Source organism: Takifugu rubripes, chromosome 11 (assembly GCF_901000725.2).
Source record: "Takifugu rubripes chromosome 11, fTakRub1.2, whole genome shotgun sequence".
NCBI classification, from domain to species: Eukaryota; Metazoa; Chordata; class Actinopteri; order Tetraodontiformes; family Tetraodontidae; genus Takifugu; species Takifugu rubripes.
Genome location: NC_042295.1, coordinates 9,523,872 through 9,545,601, shown reverse-complemented (window position 1 = coordinate 9,545,601; position 21,730 = coordinate 9,523,872). Strand labels below are relative to the sequence as shown.

General features: G+C 45.9%; 1 protein-coding gene across 2 annotated transcripts; it reads left to right on the top strand.

Moving 5' to 3' along the window:
- The first annotated feature begins 738 nt into the window (after positions 1–738).
- Positions 739–21,685, top strand: ppm1lb (protein phosphatase, Mg2+/Mn2+ dependent, 1Lb). 2 transcript variants are annotated; one of them, XM_029843920.1, is made up of 5 exons: positions 739–1,224; positions 1,308–1,641; positions 15,560–15,776; positions 19,212–19,373; positions 20,271–21,685. In XM_029843920.1, exons 1-5 carry the CDS (start codon positions 1,145–1,147, stop codon positions 20,609–20,611), a joined length of 1,134 nt encoding a protein of 377 aa, XP_029699780.1. In that variant the 5' UTR covers positions 739–1,144; the 3' UTR covers positions 20,612–21,685. The 2 variants fall into 2 exon arrangements, with proteins under 2 accessions (XP_029699780.1, XP_003968450.2); XM_003968401.3 differs by having other exon boundaries at positions 740–1,641.
- The last annotated feature ends 45 nt before the right edge of the window (positions 21,686–21,730 follow it).

Sequence of the window (21,730 nt, the reverse complement as noted above, 5' to 3'; positions counted from 1 at the left end):
ATGGACAACAGATGGAACTATCTACACTAAACAATAACATTAAATATTTTCACTCTCATAGCAAGTTAATTATTATATAATAAATGCTTAATAATAAATCTATAATAAATAATAAATGCTTCATCACAGCTATGCAGTTGATAACAAGCTGATATTGAAACGCCTGCTTGTGATCAATTAATGTATCTGAACAGATGGGATGTGGCATCTCTACAGAAACTTTCAGAGCCGACAGAAGACACCGCACAACATACATACCCTGGCTTTAACTCGTGTCATAGTGTTTAATTGAACATGCTTTGTCCAATCTATTTGCTATATTGGGGGGGGGGGGGGGGAGTAATGGTTGTTTAGTTATGATATAAGGGGATTTTCTGTCATGCCATGTTTGAATTTATTTTATTTTTTATGGTTTTACCGAATGCGAAGTCAGGTTAAAAGTCTTCATATATAGCCAGAGAATTATGATTCCCGTTACATTAAATGTTATGTTGTTAGTCTTTCCATAGGTTTTTACATCACATCACCTATCATAAATATTGTTTTTATATATTAATAAGCGATAGTAAATCTCGATCATGTAAAGCAGTCCACAAAAAAGGAATGAAACTTCCCAACTCTCAGCAATGAGTAATTATCTAATACAACTTTAATCTTGTTTAATTATCTGATTAGCACTGGTTTATTCGCACGCCTGCACGCACCCATGTAGCGGAATATTACGAGCTGTCCGTGAACACAGCACCAGTGTTTGCTGAGGCACCAGCGGAGTGGCAGCCAGTGTGGTGCTGGTGGCAGCTGGGAATGTGAGAGTTCCGACGCGCTCCGCTATTTTCAGACCCTGGGAGCAGCAGAGAGGCCGGCCAGGATCGGTTCAGCCCACGGCTCAGGCCAACGCACCGGCACTGACACCAGCAGGCGTGCGTTTTCTGCCCGCGGCTGCTCGGACTGCATCGGACGGTCACTGGACCGCCGCCGGTGGCTCACTGCGGGGCTGCATGCTAGAGAGCTGACGGAGCACCGAGTTAAGAACGCGCATACGTGCGCCAACTCCTTGTGCGAGCCCCAGCGCCGTGAGGTGTCGCCCGATTGTTAATTCTAGCTGGTTTTTTTTATTGCGCTCCAGTGTGAAACGCACGGTTAAATGCGCCTCTTCCCACGACCAGACGACGATGGTTTGAAGTGTGTAGCGGGTGCGAGCGACCCCCAACCTGCCGAGATCTCGTGCGTGTAATTAAATAAATGATAGAGGATACAATGACCCTGCTATCTCTGTTAGGTCGGATCATGCGTTACTTTCTGCTCAGACCGGAGACCCTGTTCCTGCTATGCATCAGTCTGGCTCTCTGGAGTTACTTCTTCCACACGGACGAAGTGAAGACCATCGTGAAGTCCAGCCGAGACGCGGTCAAAATGGTCAAGGGGAAAGTGGCCGAGATGATGCAGAACGAGCGCTTCGGAGGGCTGGACGTCCTGGACGCGGAGTTCTCCAAGACTTGGGAGTTCAAGACCCACAACGTGGCCGTTTACTCGATCCAGGGCCGGCGAGACCACATGGAGGACAGGTTCGAGGTGCTCGCCGACACCGTCAACAAGACTCACCCGTCCATATTTGGGGTCTTTGATGGCCACGGAGGAGAGGTAAGTGGATGCGTAAAGACGGATCAGTCGGTAATCGGATGTCTACTGGCCTACTTTTCCCAACAGTAAAGGACTGTCTGGGACTCCAGTTGTGCTGCTGGGACACAGGTTGGGAGACTTTGAGAGTGTCCTGCATATAAAACTGCTCAAGTGTATGTTTGTTCTATATCTAGTCTGTCTAGAAACGAATCTTTACTAGCATTAAGTATTGCAAAACAAAGTCAAACAGGAAAAAAAAAATCAAAGTAGGTATGTAAATGAGCGACTTCTGATATTCTTTTCATATCCGTATTACTCATATTATTTAGAATCTTCCTAAAAAGGAAGTCTCTCAGTGTTATAGGGATAACAGAGGATAGAAATACTCTGGATCTCTTCGCTATAGGAAACAGACTTTAATTTGCTGAAGTTCAAATTAACTCAATCCCCCCAAAAACTGAACCAAGTGGACACAAAATGACAAAGGTTCATGTCTGTCAGTGGTGGGTCCTCTGAAACTAATTTTGGGAAGAAAAATAAACACCCGGCTCTGGCCCCCGAAAGGCAATAATGTAGATTATACGCAGCTTTGCCTCTGAGAATATGGGAGAAAATCTGTGCCAGACCCGTGGCTCTAACATGATTATTAGAGGAGGGAGGAACCCTCGGGAGCGGGCTCCACACAGGGAGGCAAAATACCGGGCCCTGACACCACGGCGAGCAAAGGATCTGGGCTCTGTGGCACCTCTGCCATTCAACAAGTAACGAAAAGGTGCAAAGCCCAGCCTGGCAACAAGAAAGGGAGAAAAGAGCAAAGGCTCAGCAATGATCCCACTGATGCACGTAAAAAGAAGCGACAGGTGTTTTATTTTCCTGCCTTTTACCGCCGCTCATCAGTGTGTAGCTGCTGCGCGCTAGAGGGATTTTCACCTGCTCAAATATTCATTGATCGCCTGAAATATTTACCACAACAAACTGGGTTCAGTGATTGATCACTTTCTGTAACAGCCTGGGTCGAATTCCACCGGGGCTGTAGGAGGCCTGTCTGTTTTGGTCTGATGGAGGCTGAAGGATGACGTGCCAGAAATAGGCTGCTAAAGGCATACTTTGGTGGGAAATTAAATTCCAGAACTGGTGCACAGGGAGGTGCTCACTTTGACCAAAATTGGTCATAGGATTGTTTTCTTCTCCCTCCCAGGGAGCCAGAAAAGACCGGCGGGCCGTCCCGCGGCTCCTGCTGTGGCTACCATCCGTATATTTAAGAGACTTGGTGAAATAAATAGTAAACAGGAGGTTGATCTGTTTTCAAGAAAGAGTGGGAGCCAAGAAGTTCCATTCCCGAGTGTTTGAGATGGATGCCAGGTGGCAGAATCCGCTCCCTCTCCTGTGAAGGCAGATTTCCTCAGAGCTATGGGACATTGAAAATAGGCGCACGGATGCCGTGTGGCACCATCACCAACACCCAGCGCCTGAGCGACGTGTCGGCCCTTCTTAGGTTTCTTTACACGCCCGCTCAACTCATTCCCCATCATTAAAGCATCGTTGGACGAGTGTCAACACCTATTTAGCACCCAGACTGTTACATCAGCAGGTCCTTGATGCTGTTTAGAGTCAGGAATGGACAGGGATAAAACATACAGCCCATTAGAGCTGCGCAGCAGAACATCTAGCTTTAACTCTGTGGCTCGTCGCTACAACTCAACATTACACCACGTCTCCCTTTTACAGTCACAGATGGAGATCCGTGCCACATCCTTTGTGTAACCCTGATTAACACCCTGAAAACACACGCACAGGACCCAAAAAAACCCCGCTTGGCATACATTTCACCGGCGTTACCCTCGCACCTCACTAACCCTGCGGTCTTGCATTAAACGGGAGAATTTTGGGGCTTTTCTCATTAGCGATGCAGCTCCCGGGCCGGTGAAACTGCTGAGAAATATCCAGAAATGTTTCCCTTTCTCCCCCACTCCAACAACACCAGCGCCAAGTCGGAAAAGTCAGTATTTTAGATTAAAATTAGCCGTCGGAGGTCAGACTCAGAACAGACGGTGGCTCAGAGGAGACGTAGCTTTTAAGAGATTGATTTTTATTCCCGATTTATAGGGATAAACGGCATGAAAGCGGTGACCCTGGGCTCTCCTTCCTTATACATCATCATCAGCTGTTTGTCCCTGTCTGCCTTGTGCAGAGAGCTGGGCCTGTTCTCCTCCTCCCTCCCTCCTTCAGGCGGTGCAGAATTATTGTAAATATGTGACTACAGAGGGAAAAACAGTCAGCCCAGTCCCCCCAAACGTGTGTGTGTTGCTGCTCTTCGCGGTGTTGACATCCTCCCAGCGCTTGTGTTGATTCCTCTGTCATGCAGCAGCGTTTTGTTTGTGAGGCGGGGGGAGCGACTTGGAGGAATGCGGAGGAAAGAACCCCTCTGATTCCTTTACCTCATTAAACAAAATATGTAAATTCTGCTCAGGTGATCGGCGGTAACCTTTGACCTCTACCTGCGGGCTCACTCGCTCACCACGTTCAGTTATATAGAAGTTAGCTGCATTTATTTGACAACAAATGTTTCTGCACGGACTCAAAAGCTTCGTCTTCGTTGTCTAAATAAAACTAGTACATTTAAATTTTGGGCTGAACTATCAATTAATGAATTTGCTTGTTCTAAATTGGATGTGCACGGAGAAGGCGGAGGGTTTCTTTTTAAGGTTTAAGGGTTGTAAGTTATTTTGTGGGCCAGCGTTGGGTGCGTGGCGGACAGCGCCATTTAGGGTTGAAGCGTTTACGGACCACCACGTTAGCTTCTGTTCCATGAAAGAAAGTCAGCATGTGACTAATTTGCACAGTCGGCATTAAAGGTTCAGAGCGCCGATGAAGAAAGAGGGTGTGAAGGCCGAGGAGGGCCGTGTGTGCACGCTTGAGCGAGGGATGAATTCACGCTGAAAGAGACAAAGGACACCTGCTTTGTGCCATGTGTCGGGCCAGTTTATGTCACAAGCGCATTTGAGGAATCCACAAAGGTCAGCAGTTAAATTGAAATCACTTTCTGAGACCGGAGCAGATTTATCCTATCTGAATTTCCCTTCATGTCTGGAGACTTTAAGTTTCCGTGCTTGTTTGGTTTAAGGCTCTCGCACTTCGCTTGTTGCCATGGCGAGCAGCTGTTTTCGCAGGAACATTTCTAAAATATCCACTGTATGCTGCAGGGAAAAGCAGGGGCGAGACAAAGGTCATAGACGTGCCGGTGAACATACATCGCACCGGTCTACAGATTTCCTCTAAACTCTAAATTTATGCTAAAGCTAAATGAATTGAAATGATATGTGCACTCATTGTTTTCCTGCTCCTCCTGACTGGTCAACAAATCAGCCTTTGACAGGTTCAAGACTGCTTTTGATGTTTTTATGACTGGATTGTTTATTATATTATACAAATATGACGCGACTGATAAAGAGAAGCTGTCGCTGTTGACGTCCTGGAGTGTGGAACTGGATTTATGGATGCTCTAATTTTCCCTCCGCAGGTCGTAGGCAATAATAAATACGACCGAGTCAAAGGACGGATTGTTAAACATCCAATTGCCGCGTGTCATGGTGGAAACCTTTTCTCTTTTCTCTTGTTGTCACAGTATAAAACAGATCCGAGCGTCGTTCAGCTGGCAGAGCGCCACGGATCTAGCGCTAAAAGTCTCCTGACCTTTTTGGTAATTTGTGCCTGAGGTTTTTTCCTTCCTCGCAGGATCGGAACTGTCAGGGCAGGTATTCAGGAGTGGAGAGAAACACGGCAGCTTTGCGTATGAATGAGGATTTTTACTGTGAGGCCCCACAAATGAGCAAATATTTGTCATCGCTAGCATAAATGAATTGCGAGACTAATTTTGTTTTGTTGTTAACTGGCCGGATTGGTCAGAGGACCAGGAAGAGGTCTCCGCTCCACGTGTTTCCCTGGTTAATGGCCTCTAAATCTCATCACATGACCGAATTTGAGCTGCTTTGTTTAACAGACGGGGAGGGTCTTCATGATGGAGGTCACTTCTTGTTCCTGCAAGCACCTTCTGAGTATTTTTTCCATTTGCAAGCAGCTGAAAAAGTTGACGCGGCGTCAGATGAGCGCTGGCCGGGACGCGACCCGCAGCTGTTCGGAGCCGCTGACATTGGCGCGATTGTGCGCAGATAAACTGGGCGCTGTGCTCTCGACGGCCTTCGCACCTGTGGCTTTCTTAGTTAGGCTTCCAGTTGGGGCAGGTGCATCCTGGGAAATGAGCGCAGGCCTATTGCAAACATACACACACGGCTCCGTTTCCTCGCGTCCTCTCTCTCTATCCACGCCTGCATACGTGCGCTGTCCTGATTTCCAGGCGATCTGGGAGGACGACAGCTGAAGTATTTGCACATTGTTTCAATTGACCAAGTTTCAGATCCAGCCTTTAGTGGAAAACCCCTGAGCTCTGTTACCTCAAGGAATGCAGCTGATCTAACTCTGGATTATTAATTCATGGAGACCACCTCTTTGTTCCTCTTTTCATGTGTGTGTTTCCTGCTTGCATTCTTGGGCAGAATGTGGGTATGTGTGATTGTTTGTATACCAGGGGCCTCCCTGGATCTCTGCCATGCTCTGCTGATTATGGTCTCCGGAGAATTGAAACTCCGTTGCCTTTTTTTTGTCCGCCACCTTGATTTTTTTCCAGCCATTTGTTATTTAATTTGAAGGGTGATACAATGACGTCAGGTTCCCAGCGAGTCCCTCGCTGTGCTCGAGCAGTTCCTAAGAATTTAACAATCGGGTGGATTTGATTGCAGCGATGCGAACGCTGATGATGATGAGTCTTATTCCAGCGCAGCTTTGTGGCACCTGAGGTCAGTAATTGATTAGTGTGGCGGCGCGGAAGAAGCTTACGTGGATCTGAGCCCATGCTAACAGATCAGCACTCTGAAGAGCCCTACTTTATTTCTGGAAATGCCTCTAAGTCGAGGCTAAAACGAGTTGAGGAGACAGCAGGGAAGATTAGTTTTACACTAATCCCATCAGGGTGATTGGGACTGTACCCCCATTAATCTCCTTAATTTCCACCATGACTATTACACTTTTAATACCTGCTTGATTTTTTTATAATAATAAGATATCTGGTTCCTGAACTAATCTCATGTGCTAACTATACAGTGTTTTGTGGTGGAATTCTTCACGCGCTGGAGGGATGAAAAGAGAGGAAGATTTGGCGTCGATGCTGAGAAGTGGTGTCCACAGGTTGCAGGAAGCAACACTTGGAGCTGTCGCCTCTGAGCGATAAACGTAGCCTAACTGCACGGGATATTAGCAATAAATAGATCATACGTGAGATGTCAGCAGCACCTTTTGATCATCTGTGTCAAACTGAAAGCAGCGGCTCCATGGGGCCTCCATGAAAGAGCATAACTTTCCACCCCTTCCCCTCTGTTTTTAATCTCCTCCCTCGCTCCCGCTCCCTGACCTTTTTCGACTACAGTAGCCGTCTGTTTTCTCTCCCCCATTTCTCATCCCTCTCCTCCGCTCTGCCTCCAGCCCTCTCTCTCTCTCTCTCTCTCTCTCTCCCCCTCCCTCCTCCTCCTGGTCCCCCTCTGATCTCTTTTGTCTGGCAGAATCGAAATCGGCCGTTCTGACGCCGCGTCTTTGGAGGAGCATTGTCAAAGTGGAGCGGGCGTTTGAGAAACAGGGACTTTGAAACCCAAAACCATTCTCCATTTGGATAAAACAGTCATTCAGCCTGGATCCTGATTGTGGCGCGGACCTGGTTATATGTCACTTATCTCTCCCTGACAGTGGTGTGAGGCCCCGTTTCTGTGTTTCTCGATTCCCCTTCGTCGTGTCTTCTTTGACCTTTTGCTCCAGTACCTTCTCTCTCTCTCTTCACCTCACTTTACCCACTTCCTCCTTCTCCCCCCACCTGTGTGTCTCCCGCTCCCCTCGCCCTGACGCTCAGTCAGTCACCTTATCTCTCGGCAGTCTGTCTGACTTATTTATCACCGCGCTGAAATATTAAACAGTCTGCTGGCTCCAGTCCTGAGGGGAGTCCACAACTTTAGCTACAACACAGGTGCAAATTTGTATGTCAGACACAGACACACAGGTGCGCACACACTCTTGCTTTTCCTGTCAGTCCTTCGAACACATCATCAGCTGTAATAAGTCGCCAGCGTCTGAAACAAATCTGCAAAGTCCTGAAAGGTCAGAGATGATTAGTGGTACAAGTCGAGCAACTAAAGTATCGGGTTAGACGTTCTGGCGCTGTGAGTCCCGACAACCATGGAGCTGAAGTGAAAGGTCAATGGTGGAAGGAGACGCACATACAAGATCTTCCGCTCATTCGTCCTCCTGTTGAAAAGCACCCCGTGGAGTATAAAATCTGAAATAGCGGCTGTGCCTCCATTTCACCTAATGTGGAAACAAGGCCGCGGCGGCGCCGCTGTGGCCTGGCACCCACTGGCTGCCGCTCGGACCTGCTGCCCTCCTCCTTCATATGGGAGCGACAGCAAATGTCCGGAAGGTCAACTGAAATAAATGCCGATTGCCAATTTTAATCTGAAAGTCTTGCTGTGCTCTGGGCCGGCCTGTCGTCATGGCTTTGTTTAGGTTAGTCAGCCCGTGACTGGAAGCGTACCTGGGAGATCACGGGCCGTCCTACCAGTGCTACCAGTCACCGTTCAGGATTGTAGCCTAGGATGGGCATTAAGTTGGGTTGTTTTGCCTGCAATGGCTAGTTAATATTATTAGAATACACTGAGCTTAATGCCACCACATCATCGCCACACGGATCGATCTGGTCACTCCTCGTCTACACACGCAGAACTCTTGGTTTACGTTAGGATTAATAAAAGCTGCAGCAGCAGCCTTCAGTGGCTGGTGCTGATATTGTTCATCAATGTGTTTATGTTTATCTGCTTAATTTGCTTTACGTCACAATACAGACAGGCATTTCATCGATCTGTGTGAGGTTTCACCTTTGAGCAATGGGGATATAATGAGAGTATAAAACAGAATCTGGGCTGACGTATTGACAAAGTCTTACCGTACCTGCATTAGTTTTGTTTATTTTAAGTCGGCGCCAGAGAGGGGCCTGTCAGGGTTTTAATTCATACGCATAAATCTGTCTCCACGGCGACAGGCGAGGAAAAAGCAGCCAAGGAGGAGAGAAACAAGCGTAATCAAAAGGACTGGAGCAGAGTGCGGCATTAGCGAAATGATAATCCATTAATTTATGCGCACATCTCATCCAAACCAGATCGGCACAAATCAGACATCACCGTTCTGTATTTACGGAGGGCCTAATTATAGGCCTGCCGCCCAAGATGCCGTCAGGAAACCGTCGCTGCATACGCATCCGAACCGTGGAGTCAGGTTGGTTTTTTACAGGCGGCGTGCTGTTTACAGTCATTTCACGCCAGATAGGCCAGCTGTATGGAGATGAGAGCGACAGTGAATGGACAGACACAGGAAGGAATGAAAGGAGTCCAGGAAGCTTTTCACTCCGGATGGTGGCACTTGGCAGCGCCCGCTGCAATACGGCGGCGGGGGGGGGGGCTCTTTTTCAAAAGTCACCGCCTGACATCTCAGTCTGCATTTTAATAACAGCCAGGTGTCGGTGCTTTTACCACCAGTGGAATATTTAGAGGTGCTTCTGTACTCTTCAGAACACCATTTTTCTGCTCTGGAGGGAAGTTTAGACGCGTCGTCCTTGTTCACTTTATGTCAAAAGTGGCGAGGTGCATCAGAACAGACAAAGATGCGGCCGCTGACAAATGAAATGGCATGATTTAGCGCACCACAGTACGGGACAACATCTTTTTATTCCAGACTGAAGCAGCTGTATAAACTTCCTTTTCCTCCCTGTCAAACATTGTTGTTGTGTCTTTCAGTAAATACCTACAGTATCCTGAGGCATAAATATTGATAGTTTCTGAATCTCCTCCGCCTTCGGGCTTGCATTCAATATTTATGTCCCTCGTTCTGCTCCCATGGGCTTCCGTCACTGACGGGAGACACTTTGTCCACCTGAGAGGAGAAACAGGACTTCAACACGAGCATTAAGGAAGGACAAGTTTTGCCAAGAGGTCGATACGCTCGGCTGCGTCGACGTTGCAGTGCGCCTGCAGCCGAGTGGAGAGGGAAGAAACTTGATATTTCAGATCAGAGAAGCTCTGCGAACGCACGGCTCCAGCCCACACGCGCGTGGGGGAGTAACGCAGAGACGGAGACAAAGCGAGGGAGCAATGGGCCATAAAGATATAGGAGAGAAATTTGGTCTGTGGAGATGACAAATGCACGTGATTTGTCTCTCCTCCGCTGACAGTTTAATTGCTGCGTCCCACAAATGCGGGATTCACCTTCCCACATAATAATGAAACTGTCGCCGTAACCAGCCAGCGTTCAGATCCAGCAGGAAGGGAGGATTTTAGGAGAAGCTGGAGGTACTGGGGGCCGGCTGTGGTAAACTTGACACGTTAGAGGGAACCTTCTGGATCAGTCTGGCTGGAACGGAGATGCCGTCCCTCCCGGTGATCCTGCATAATAAGGTGGGATTAATGTATCAGGAGTAATTCATCAAGCAGGGAAGGACTGATAACCGGCTCCTCTGGGTCCATCTGCGTGCAAGCTCCTGAAAAATAATCCGTGTGATATGTCTATATACAATGACGATTTAACTTTAATATTATAATAATTTAATACGGTTATTAGAAGCATCTTTCTGAATTAATTCTGTTATAACTTGAACAGTGACGGTTCTAAACTGCATACCTGGACTGATGCAACATTTCCAGTGTTCTAAGGGTTGGTACACATATGTGGCCCGTTAAAGGAAAAGCGATGACCTTTGACCTCTTTGTGCAGATGGAGGAAAATCTATCTGCACATTTTACTGACTTAAATCACCTTTACACATGCTTCTCCAGGACTCCATTAGTGTGTGTGAGCGCCATAGATGTGTGTAGAGAGAGAGAAAAACAGGCCCAACTGACATTTCCAAACTCTTTTTGCGTCACATTCAAAAGATTGAGGGCAACCCTCACACTTGTGTGCTGGAACTTTTGTTTCCGCAGCTCTCCATTGCTGCGAGTGCAACGCAGGACAACACAATAAAATAAGAGAGGAGAGGCTGACAGTCGTCCGCGGTGAAGACTGACAAAAAGCAATATAGAGTAGGTGTTAAATGTCAGGCAGTGTTCTCTTAGAGTCTAAGGGATAGATGACTAAACTCCGCAGTGATCATGAATAAATCATCAATAGACATGTTCTTTTTTAAAGGAATGATTTGCCGCTCCGCAGTGTTATAACAACAGTGGCATCAGCACATCATATGTAATCATTTATTACAGAATATCAGAGGGAAACACTGGGGAGATGCTAAAAATAGCAGGTGATGTGAGCATTGCAACATCTGTCCTGTTAACTCGCAGAAAGCTAAAGGTTTGGATGTATTTTTGTGCATATGCAAGATCCTGTCTTAAGTTCTGATAGTCTCTTTGGAGGTAGAAGGGACGGAAGTGCATAAATTTGAATATTACCACTCGTAAAAACCAGCTCTTTGCTTCTGCGCCTCAGGTAATTGTTGGTGCAACGTGTGACTAAACTCCCGATCAGCTTATTACTGTCATATAAATAAACTTCCCTGCGGTTTATTTTCCTGTAAAGCCAGATTGAGATCAGATGCATGCCAGGGGTGCCCTCCAAACACAGGAATGCTACTCGGAGCGTGTATAAATAGAGTGGAGTCAAGTGTTGAGGTCTGAAGGACAAGTGGAATTCTAATGGATGGCAAAGAACAAGCCCTCGGAGACAGGAAGTGTCTATATTTGATAACCTCTCGCTGTTCTTCTTTTATTTTAGTCCCTTTATACAGCATTAATATGTTCATAAATTACAGGCTTCTTGTCATTTTGCAGGCCTGCGTGATGTTTTGTGTGTCACCTTCACGTATCTCCTCATCCTGCGGAACGATCGGCCTGTTTTTCTGTTTGGAAGAGGAGACGTGTGAACTGGTCTTCCTCTTTTATACCAAAGAAGTGCGGAATGTGTAATATTTACCCAGTCTTATCTTTGTTTCCCTACAGCAGCAGAAGGTGGGCTGATGCTGGTAGCTGTTGATAATAATAGACTCGCTAGAGGTGGATGATGAGGAATCAGTCAAAGCAACGGCTGCTCTGACATTCACAACACGCAAACACCACCTTCACAGGAACATCATGTTCCGGCACGTCGAGCCCTCATCACAGCCCAAATGCTGCTCTGGAGAAAACCTATCACAGACTGTTTGATATCAAGCCAGAAGAGAAGCGGCTCGCTTTATGAAAGATACTTTCAATCGATTCGAGACTTATGTTTAGAGTTAGGAGTTTTGATGGTTAGGGTTCAGGCTGTGGAATATAGCATGTCTATGAAAGAGCATTAATAGTCCTTCCTTTCCTCTTGCTGATTTGTTTCCAGGTAAAACCCAACCCTAAAACCACGTGTGATAATGATGGCCACTTGCACACGCGTGCACACAGCAGAGCAGTCATCCATTTTAAAACTGCTGCCTTCGTCCAGCGTAGATTATTTCACAGGAAATTACAGAGCTGCAGCGCTTAATGACTGGGATTACATCTCATGAGAGCCCCATTTACACTCTGTGTGTGTGTGTGTGTGTGTGTGTGTGTGTGTGCGTGTGTGTGTGTGTGTGTGTGTGTGCGTGTGCGTGCGTGTGCGTGTGTCCAAGATGAAAGCCAGTATGTTATTTCCTGTTATGCTAGGGATGTATGAGCAGCAGCCACTCTACTTTCTACACGGATTCCCAGAAATCAGTATAAATCAATAACGTTGAGTTGATTCTATCATTTTGGGGGATCCTGAATCTGTTCTGGCTTTGCACAACCTGGGAAATGCAAAGTCTCCCGTCTATGAACTAAACATCTGTCTATTACACAGAGTCGGTGTCTAGGTCAGGCCACAGACGCTGACACTGTCGAGGGTTAAGCCGTGGATCAATCAGATGGACTCCTTCGCTGTTCGGGGTTAATATGAGTTTTCACCTCCTCTAATGGAGCCTCCTGTCACAGGAAGGACATGGGCGGAGTTGTGTGTATTGGAAGCGAAGCAGCAGACTGATGACTCCTGTCTGTACTCTGCTGGAATATGAATCACATCTGCAATTGCTTTTTCACCGCAAACAGCGAGATCCGTCTGTCTGGGTCTGAGGTTCTGCAAAGGTCGCCTGCCCTCTTTTACCACCAAACCTAGTCTCGTGGCGGGATTCCTTGAGGGAAGCTCTTTGCGTCAAGTCAGGAGTCACGCGAGAGGTCAGCAGAAGTGGAACAGATGTTCAGATAATCAGGTTCTTTGGCAGCGGTAACAATGGTTACCATATGTTCTTATCATACCTGGATAAGACCTTAATTCCTTCCACAGAGCGACAAAAAAGCTGGCGTGTGTAGCAAAGAGCAGCGTAGCTTAGATTACATGAAGGGTGAGGGCATTGAGGCCTTTCCTGCCATTCAAATTTTACTTCTGTTCCACTTACCGCTTCAGATTTGCCTTAATTATACCTCCTTTGCCTCTAGAAATATTCAATTTCTGTCATTTTGCACACTTTGACACCATGACATTGGCTTCTGTGAAACTTAAAAACCCAAATAAGGTCAAGAGTAGCTTGCGTGCCAATCTGATGGCGAGCGTGTTGAAGTTCTGGTCGGCCATTGAGAGCCCATCTGCTCTAAAAAAAACCAACGTTTGCTGTGGTTCAGGGGTAATTTTGAAAGGGTAGGAATGAGAGTTATTTGTGCTGGTTAAAAGCTGTGCTTGGGTGCGAGAGAGTATTTATCAAGGAGACCCAAAGAGAATTTCAGCTGATCTACAAGTAATCATTCAGCACAGGAACCTTCCAGAAATCAGCATTCAGTAGAGTTGGGACCTCTACCTCTCAGCTTTAAAACAACTCACCTGTTCCTGCTTGGCACTGTTAATTCTTTTGACCATTTAATCCAAGATATTACCATTTAACCAGTTTTCCTGCAGGTTTAACCGGGCCTCCAGCCCGACCCCCTCTGGTATATAATACTGCTCGAAAACGTTCGAATATTCCTTCTTTTCTGGGGTTTCTTCTTATATGTATTTTAAATAAGCATGACACATATTCATAAACATTTACAATCAAATATACCAGCGCTAGCTAAAGCACATAGGTCCTCACACACAGCTAATGATGCTAATAAGTCAAGTGTTCAAGTCACTTGTGCTGAAGTTTTAGCAGAAATTGTGTGTTGCACCATGAAGAAAATGTGTAAAGTTGCATCTGCTCCTGCTGTGGGACAGAAAAGATGCAAGCAGTGTTTTATTGATGGTGCATAAGGCTTCATGCATGTGCACTGGCTTGTGGTTAAATAACATTCTCTTCTCGCTGTTTTTCATTGCTTTGAAGCTTTTATCTGTCATTTATTCACACTGTTTTATACTGAAGAGGCTCTTTTTTCATCTTTTCCTTCATTTATAAAGTACTGGAGTGATGGCCATTAATAATTTGAATGCCCTTCTCTTTTCTCTCCCCTCCTGATCTGTCAGAGCAACAGTGGGGGGGAATTGTTCTGAATGAAGGTTGAGATGACTTTACTGATTTTCTTTCCTGAAAAATGATCGCGTTATAAAGTCTGACTCTTTTCTGCTGGACTGTTGCCCCTGAGTGGAGCAGAATCCAGGGGGAGAGTTTTAGTCAATGATGTACGTGTCTGTGTTGTTTAAGTGAGCTCGGGTATTCAGGAGACCCAAACAGAATAATATATAGATAAGTGAATGCTGTCTTTGTGTAAAAGGATTAACAGTATGGGTTGGATAACAATAGTTCAACGGGTAATTATCTTCCAATTTAGCAGTTCCAGCTCATTCTGATGTTCTACCTGCTGTTATTGCGGATTTCTCCCGCCTAGGTTGTCATCAGCATCGGAATGTTATTTTTAGACTCGCTAACAGTCTCCCGGTTCAAGAGAAATCATTGCAGAGGATTTGGCTGGTTGTGAAACTGGAGGGAATTAAATAAATACCAGCCTGTAGATTGAACACACAACTGAGTACCATTAAATAGAATCTCTAGCCCTACACTATTTTTCAGATTCCTCTTTCTTTCTGCTACAACAAATCTCATTAATTGCAGTTCATCCTTGGGCTCTTCCGGCATTCCTTCTTGATCCCCAAGTCTTTCCCATTTCTCTCCATCCCTGCTATCCCACCTTCATCCTCTCATCCTCCTCTTCAAAGCTGCCGTGGAAGCCGCTTTTGCGGCGCTCGGGTTTGCCAGAAGTAGGATTGTTATGGGATTGTCTTCCTCATCCAGAGACACTCGCTCTTTCACATTGTTTGACAATATGGGAGAGGACATATAGGAACGGAAGCTGAACCAAAAGATGCTGCGGGTATTTTGTCAGCCGAATAAAAGTTTCCTCTTCCATTAACAGAGGTGTGTCAATGTTTCCAGAAAGATCCTGAAAAGGCTTTTCTGGAAATGGAAAACCTATGAGGGCAATGACACGCTACAGCGAGGGATGAGTGGCTGAGATGGTTTCTGTGTTTATTTGCAGGAGCAGGAGGAAATAGGTCGCCATAGTTCTGAGAGAGCTATATTTAGACGCTCCGCATCGAGATATAGGGTTCAGACATGGGTTTCAATTATATGACCTTAATGAAGGTGCAACCACGCTTTGAGTTTAAAAGCTGCCACATCCTACACAGAAGAGGGAGGAATTTGAGCCGGAAGGCTTTGGGAAGCTGTTGGTTTGCTTATTGCTCTCGTCATGAACACTTTGGTCATGTTAGATTCGTTTCCTGGGACTTATCGGTCAGAATTGAATCTGTCGCACCCTTAGATTGGTATTTATTTTATAGATACGCCCTCCTATATTTTTATCTGCATCCATATTACTATCTGCTTCTGCCTCTGCTTTTCCAGGCTGCTGCTGACTTTGCCAAGACTCGTCTGCCCGAGGCCCTACGCCAGCAGCTGCTGATCTACGAACGGGAGAGGGAGCGAGATAGAGAGAAAGACAGGGAGAAAACTGATAGAAAGGAGCGGAGCGGCCTCTCTTATCCCTCCATCTTGGAGCAACAGATCCTGAATGTGGATAGAGAAATGCTGGACAAGCTCTCTGCCTCCTACAACGAAGCAGGTACGTGTGTGTTTGACAGTGGTACAATCCAGTTTTTACTCCTCTGGGAGCGTCCAGAGGAGGGCTGCGGACGCTCCGATGACCCTCAGAGCCAGGTTATTGTGGGTAGTGACCCTGGCAGTCTCAACAGGCATATTAGGTGGAGGCTTAGAACCAGGGGAATGGTGGTCACCACCTGCATCAGGATCTGCTGATTCCTGGTGCCGGAACTGCGACAAATATAATGTACAGCCTGGGCCGCTCACAGGTTTCACCCATTAGTGTTCCTCATGGCTAGGTACATGTCGGGTCAGCACCAGCACTGTTTATATTCCTCTTCTACAGCGTCGCACCCATTTGTTTCTGTCTTCACTGGTTTTCCCAGAGTGTTGTCGAACCGGGGCCGTCAGCAGCCCCGGGGCCGTGCTTATTCAGCTGTTTGAATACAAGCCCATCTTCACAAGACTAGTTGTAATTATCTCTTGAGGGAGGAGGGGAGGGAAGTGGGGGCGTGACACCAGAGGGAGCGTGATGGATGAGGAGATGTGGGATAGGGGTCAGAGGCGAGGATGTGTACAGGGAAGCAGGAGAGCGAGCTGGGGAAGGCCGCACAAAAGAGAGGGGTACAGTGACCAGAGGGATGGAGAGAACATGGTGCTATCTGAAAGGAGAATCTCTGGACCAGAAGTTGTTCTGTTCAACGCAAGGGGTCTCCCATTTAATGGAATCCACAAAATTATCACGTTGAGAAAAATGAGTACAGGAAAGAGGATCCAGCCGCTCATAATCAGATAGAGCAACATGTGACTTGCATACATGGTGGAGAGGGGCTGACAGGAATTAAGGAGCCTTCGAGAGGATCATATGATGGGGTCACATGATACTTGGATTGCTGGAGAGAAAAATTGGGAGCTTTTGAGCCGGAGCTTCCGATCCTCGGACGAGAGCTGGTTATGACCACGGAACAGAGAGGGTGGCGACGCTGCAGCTGTGTGTAGTCATCCCCGCCTCCTCTCGCCTCTGTTGTGGCATCCTCTCCTCCGCCTTTGTTTACATGGTTGCAGATGAAACGCCAGTTTACCAAACTGTTGTTGCTCTCAAAACAACCAGCACAAATCTCCTCTCCTGAACCCTACGGAACTCCAGGTCCTTCACGTGGACTCTAAATTAAGTGAAGTGATGGAAGACGCGGGATAACGGCATCCTAATGACAACACTATCAGATTCAATACGGTGTTTATCTCGCTGCTCTTAATCAGTGGACAAAAGCCCTTGAAAGGAAGATAAGTGAGATGAAACTTTGATGGGATGGCAATGAGGTTGAGCTCTGCTATTTTAACAGCTTCCATACTGTGGTGTGCTGCTCTGTTTTGACATGTTATTTGTAGTACTTCCAACATGCGTCAATAGTCTGGAGAGGCCATGTCGACAATCTGAAGATACTGGAGGGTTTTTTGAGGAATATATGAACACAAATATAGAGAGGAAAACCCAGTTACACAGTGTTTTGTGCAGCCTGTCTACGGTATCTCAGTTCCCTGTATTAAATTATGTGGTTTGGCATGTTGAAGAGTCAAATGACTTTGCCTTTAACCCGTTAAACAGCTGAGAAAGAAGGGAAAGACTGCACTACAATCATTTTCAGTATGTGTTCCTAAACTCAAAATGATCATATTGATATTTGCGTTTGTTCTCCTGGACCTTTTTTGCCTTTCTGCCTCAGCTAGTGTCAGTCGTGCTTTGAAATATTCCAGTTTTTCCTCTTTGAAGTGTGTCACTGTGGTTTATGCTCCACTCCCTTTAACTGATGTTTCCCAACGCCACACATTTGGTCGTGGGCGTGCTCCAACCTTCCGGTGTTTTTCCACCTTTGGACTCCACATTGTTCAGCCGCACAATTCTTGGAGTGCCCGTTTCACCACATTTATTAAGAACTGCCTGTGACAGTCTCTCCTCGTGGCACTGAAACGCCGCCAGATGCAACATTTTGTCAGTTCTGTTGTTTCAGTGATTTTGCATTGTATTGTGTTAATACCTGTAACAAATTTGTTTTTGCACAAGAGGTAGAGGGACAAAGGGTAATCGCAGCTCCTGGCATATTGTTAAACCTGTTTGGTTTTTTTAACACAAAAGATTTCAAAGCTTTTTGCCTTTGTGCCAAACTCCATATTTGTCTAGCTGTAAACTATTCCTGCTTAAGTATCTGGAACCAACAGATGTTTTCCATGTCACAACAGTTGGTGTCTAATTTTGCGTTGATCAATTAAATGAATAATTCCCCCCCCCCCCCCCCCCCCCACACACACACACACTTCTTTATGCAACAAACGCATGGTTCATGTTGACCAATGGCGGCGAGTTGAAAAGCTCTGAAGGATGCCGTGAGCCAGCAGAAAACAGTTTATTTTCCACCTGAACGCGAAGCTGCTCAAGAAAGAGCAGATGTTTAGGGTTTGCTTTGCTAAATTTAGTCGAAGCAAAGGGCAACGTCTCTCCAAACTGGGAGAGAGATCAGTGCAGTGATTTTCTTAAAAAATAACTGCAACTAAGCTGTGAGACTGAATGTTTCTGGGCAACGTCAGTCAGTAATTAGCGTGAACATTGGCTGCTGTTTTTAATGGGGAACACTGAACACAAGCTGACAGTGGCTGGGGTAATTGGAGATGGGTGGGCCAGTAATGCACCTCCGTTTCTTATCTCTATTGCCATGGGAACGAGATGAGGCTAATTAGCTGGACAGCACGGAGTGAGGGTTGGATAGCACACAATGACTCACTTCCAATATATATGTTTTGTGTAGTTCCTTGGATTTAAGAAGACATTTATAGTCAAAGCAGTGTCGATTGTGATGTTGTCTGTCATTGTGGATGTTAATTTTGGTCCAGTTGCTCGTTTTGTTCATCCAAAGCTGTCATGCAGGGTGGATCCTTTCAGGGGAACTTGCTTTGCTTTGGGACAGTTTTCACAAGACTCTTCCCATTTCTTTCTGTGTAACGTCACCGTTTCACATGTGTCGGTATCCTGGTGGTCTGCCCATCTTCTCCTTTCCCTGTCCTCCTCCCTTTTCGGTCCACCCTCTCCACAGTTTCGTCTTCCTCTCTGTGTGAACAGATGGCTAAACAAGCAGATTTGTTCCTTCTCTAAAGGAATTTGGATCACACACAATAGGTCTCAGATTTGGAGCCCTCGCTGGGGGGTAAAACAAAGGGAGGAAAGAGGAAGACAAAATTATAATGATTCTGAGAGCGCAAGAAGGAAAAAGTCTGCTCGATGGTTTGCTTGATGGCAGAGAGCACAGGAGGAGAGACTAAGTCTGTGATCGCAATCTGTTTTATTACAAGTTTTAGTACTTTTACCAAAGAATTTAAAATATTACAACTTTCCTGCCCTTTTTTCTGCTCCAAACCCCACCCAGTGGGCCCCTCACACTCCCTGTCTCTCCTCCATCTATTCCAGGTACTACCTGTCTGGTGGCCCTCCTGTCTGATAAGGAGCTGACCGTGGCCAACGTGGGAGACTCGCGGGGCGTCCTCTGTGATAAAAACGGCAACGCTGTTCCCTTATCACACGACCACAAACCTTACCAGCTGAAAGAACGCAAGAGGATCAAGAAAGCCGGTGAGAAAACCGACCGGCGTACTTTTCTCCATTTCCTGCCTTGCTGATTTCCTCAACAGTTGGTACAACACTCTGCGCCTAAAGCAGCCAAAGGACTGCGGTATTTAAGATGTATTTGCAGTCATAGTTGACAATAACTCACAATTCTTGCACACACACACACTGCTGCAGGTTGATGGATGAGTCAGTCTGCGGTGGTCGCACTCACGGCAACCCCCTATCGCCACCTAGTGGTCTTTCTGAGTACTGAAAAGTAAAAGCGATCCTGAAATCGCCTGTTTGATTTGACCATTAAAAAAAAAACACCGTGTGTTTGACTCAAGTCTACAGAACAGGCATAAACTTTTTTTTTTAAACAGTTTCTGTCACCAGGTTCATTATCCTGATACTGAAGTCTGCAGTAGAAATCCTGATAGAAACCTGGGGAAGAGCCGATTATCCGATTAGCTTTATCTGATTTTCAGTACCTTCGGGCATACATTATCATATTAATGAGGGGAACAGTTTTCCTCAGTGAAAAATAAAACAAATCCCTCAAAAACTCTTGGTTTATTATCAAGAGTTGCACATAATGGGATTTTAGAGGGATGAACTCTTAACCTCGGAATCTTTTTAAAATGGCTATGGCCTCGCTCAGTGGAGCTATAAATGCAACTTGACCTAGTATGGAAGTCTTCCTCTTATCCGGCACAATTCCCTGCTGGAGTTGCAAGAGAAATCTCAGCTACAGTGACAGGATATGATGCGACTCTCAAGTTTTTCTAGCATCATAATGTGTTATGATTAGAATTGTATGGAAGGTAGCAGGAAAAGGGAACCACTAAAGCAGAAAACCAGCGTATTTGATCTACTGTTTGTATTGAATGTCTTCATCTCACATTCCGTCTCAATTCTCAGGAGGCTTCATCAGTTTCAACGGTTCCTGGCGAGTCCAAGGCATCTTGGCCATGTCACGCTCTCTTGGCGACTACCCCCTGAAAAACCTTAACGTGGTCATCCCCGATCCCGACATCATGTCCTTTGACCTGGACAAGCTGCAGCCTCAGTTCATGATCCTGGCGTCGGACGGGCTGTGGGACACCTTCAGCAACGAAGAGGCCGTCCGCTACATCAGGGAGCGCCTGGACGAGCCGCATTTCGGCGCCAAGAGCATCGTCCTCCAGTCCTTCTACCGCGGTTGCCCCGACAACATCACCGTCATGGTGGTCAAATTCAAAGGCAAGGCCGGCGAGCACTAGATAGCGGCGGGTTTGGGTCAGAGAAAAGTAGAAAATGCCCCCCCATCCCCCCGGTGCATCAAACGTCACACCGTGCTGTACACTGACTGTAACTACATCCACACATCAGTCATGTCGTTCAGACACCGTAATGCAAGCTTGATTGTTATGCAAATAAACAGAGTTAGTCCTCAACACCAATAAAGAATTATGTACAGTCAATCCCGGAGTATTAGCCGTGTGTCAAGTTAACGCTCGTCTCAATCTGGTGCAAAAGTTCCATATTTTTACAAGCATGGGCTTCATCTCAAAATGTGTGTAACCACTAACTTTAGATTTTATTTTTTTGTAATCCCAAATCATGATGTTATCAAATCATTTCTTGCCATTAACATGTGCTTGATGAATTGTTACATGATGTACAGCTTTAGATCAATCTATAAAAGCGGCGTGAGACAGATTTCTGCTCGACTTCTCTAAATGTTCCATATTTGCTGCTTTTTTTTATATGTTTTCAAACGTGAGGAGGGATAATGAGTTAAAAGGAGTCGTTCTCTGGGTAAATTTACGGTGCGATACGTGTTCTTAAAGCAATATCCTCTCGGACGACGTGACATAGTGTCGAGTCACCTGATGTAGAAGCGGTGACTGTTCATCAACAGCCATTTCACGCCAACCTCTTGGGTTTTCTTTTTAATTAGCAATGGTCTGAATGCGTCTCCATCCCAGAAATTCCCTCATCCTGATCCAGGATGTCACATTTCTCTGAACTGTAACTCCAAACAGAACAGGCCTTGCACTTAAATGCTGCCTTTTTATTTTCAGAAAATCTGCCATTTTAATTTTAGATTATTTGTGGAGGTCTCTGAGGGACATTTAAAGAGGAATATGTATGTACAGAACTGTCCTTTTGAGAATACCCTCCCCCCTTCTCAGTGTCTTTTTTAGTTCATATTTGTCCTTGTAATAGATGTCAGAAAATACTTATTAAGCATTTGTATTTGTTTTTTCTTGACTTTATTATACTGTAAAGACAATGCAGTTTTAAAATGTAAATCTGAAAATGAATATTAAAAGGAGAACCGTGGCACAGTTTTGCTTGTATTTTTTAAATTTCTTCTTTACCATTTTTTTTAAATT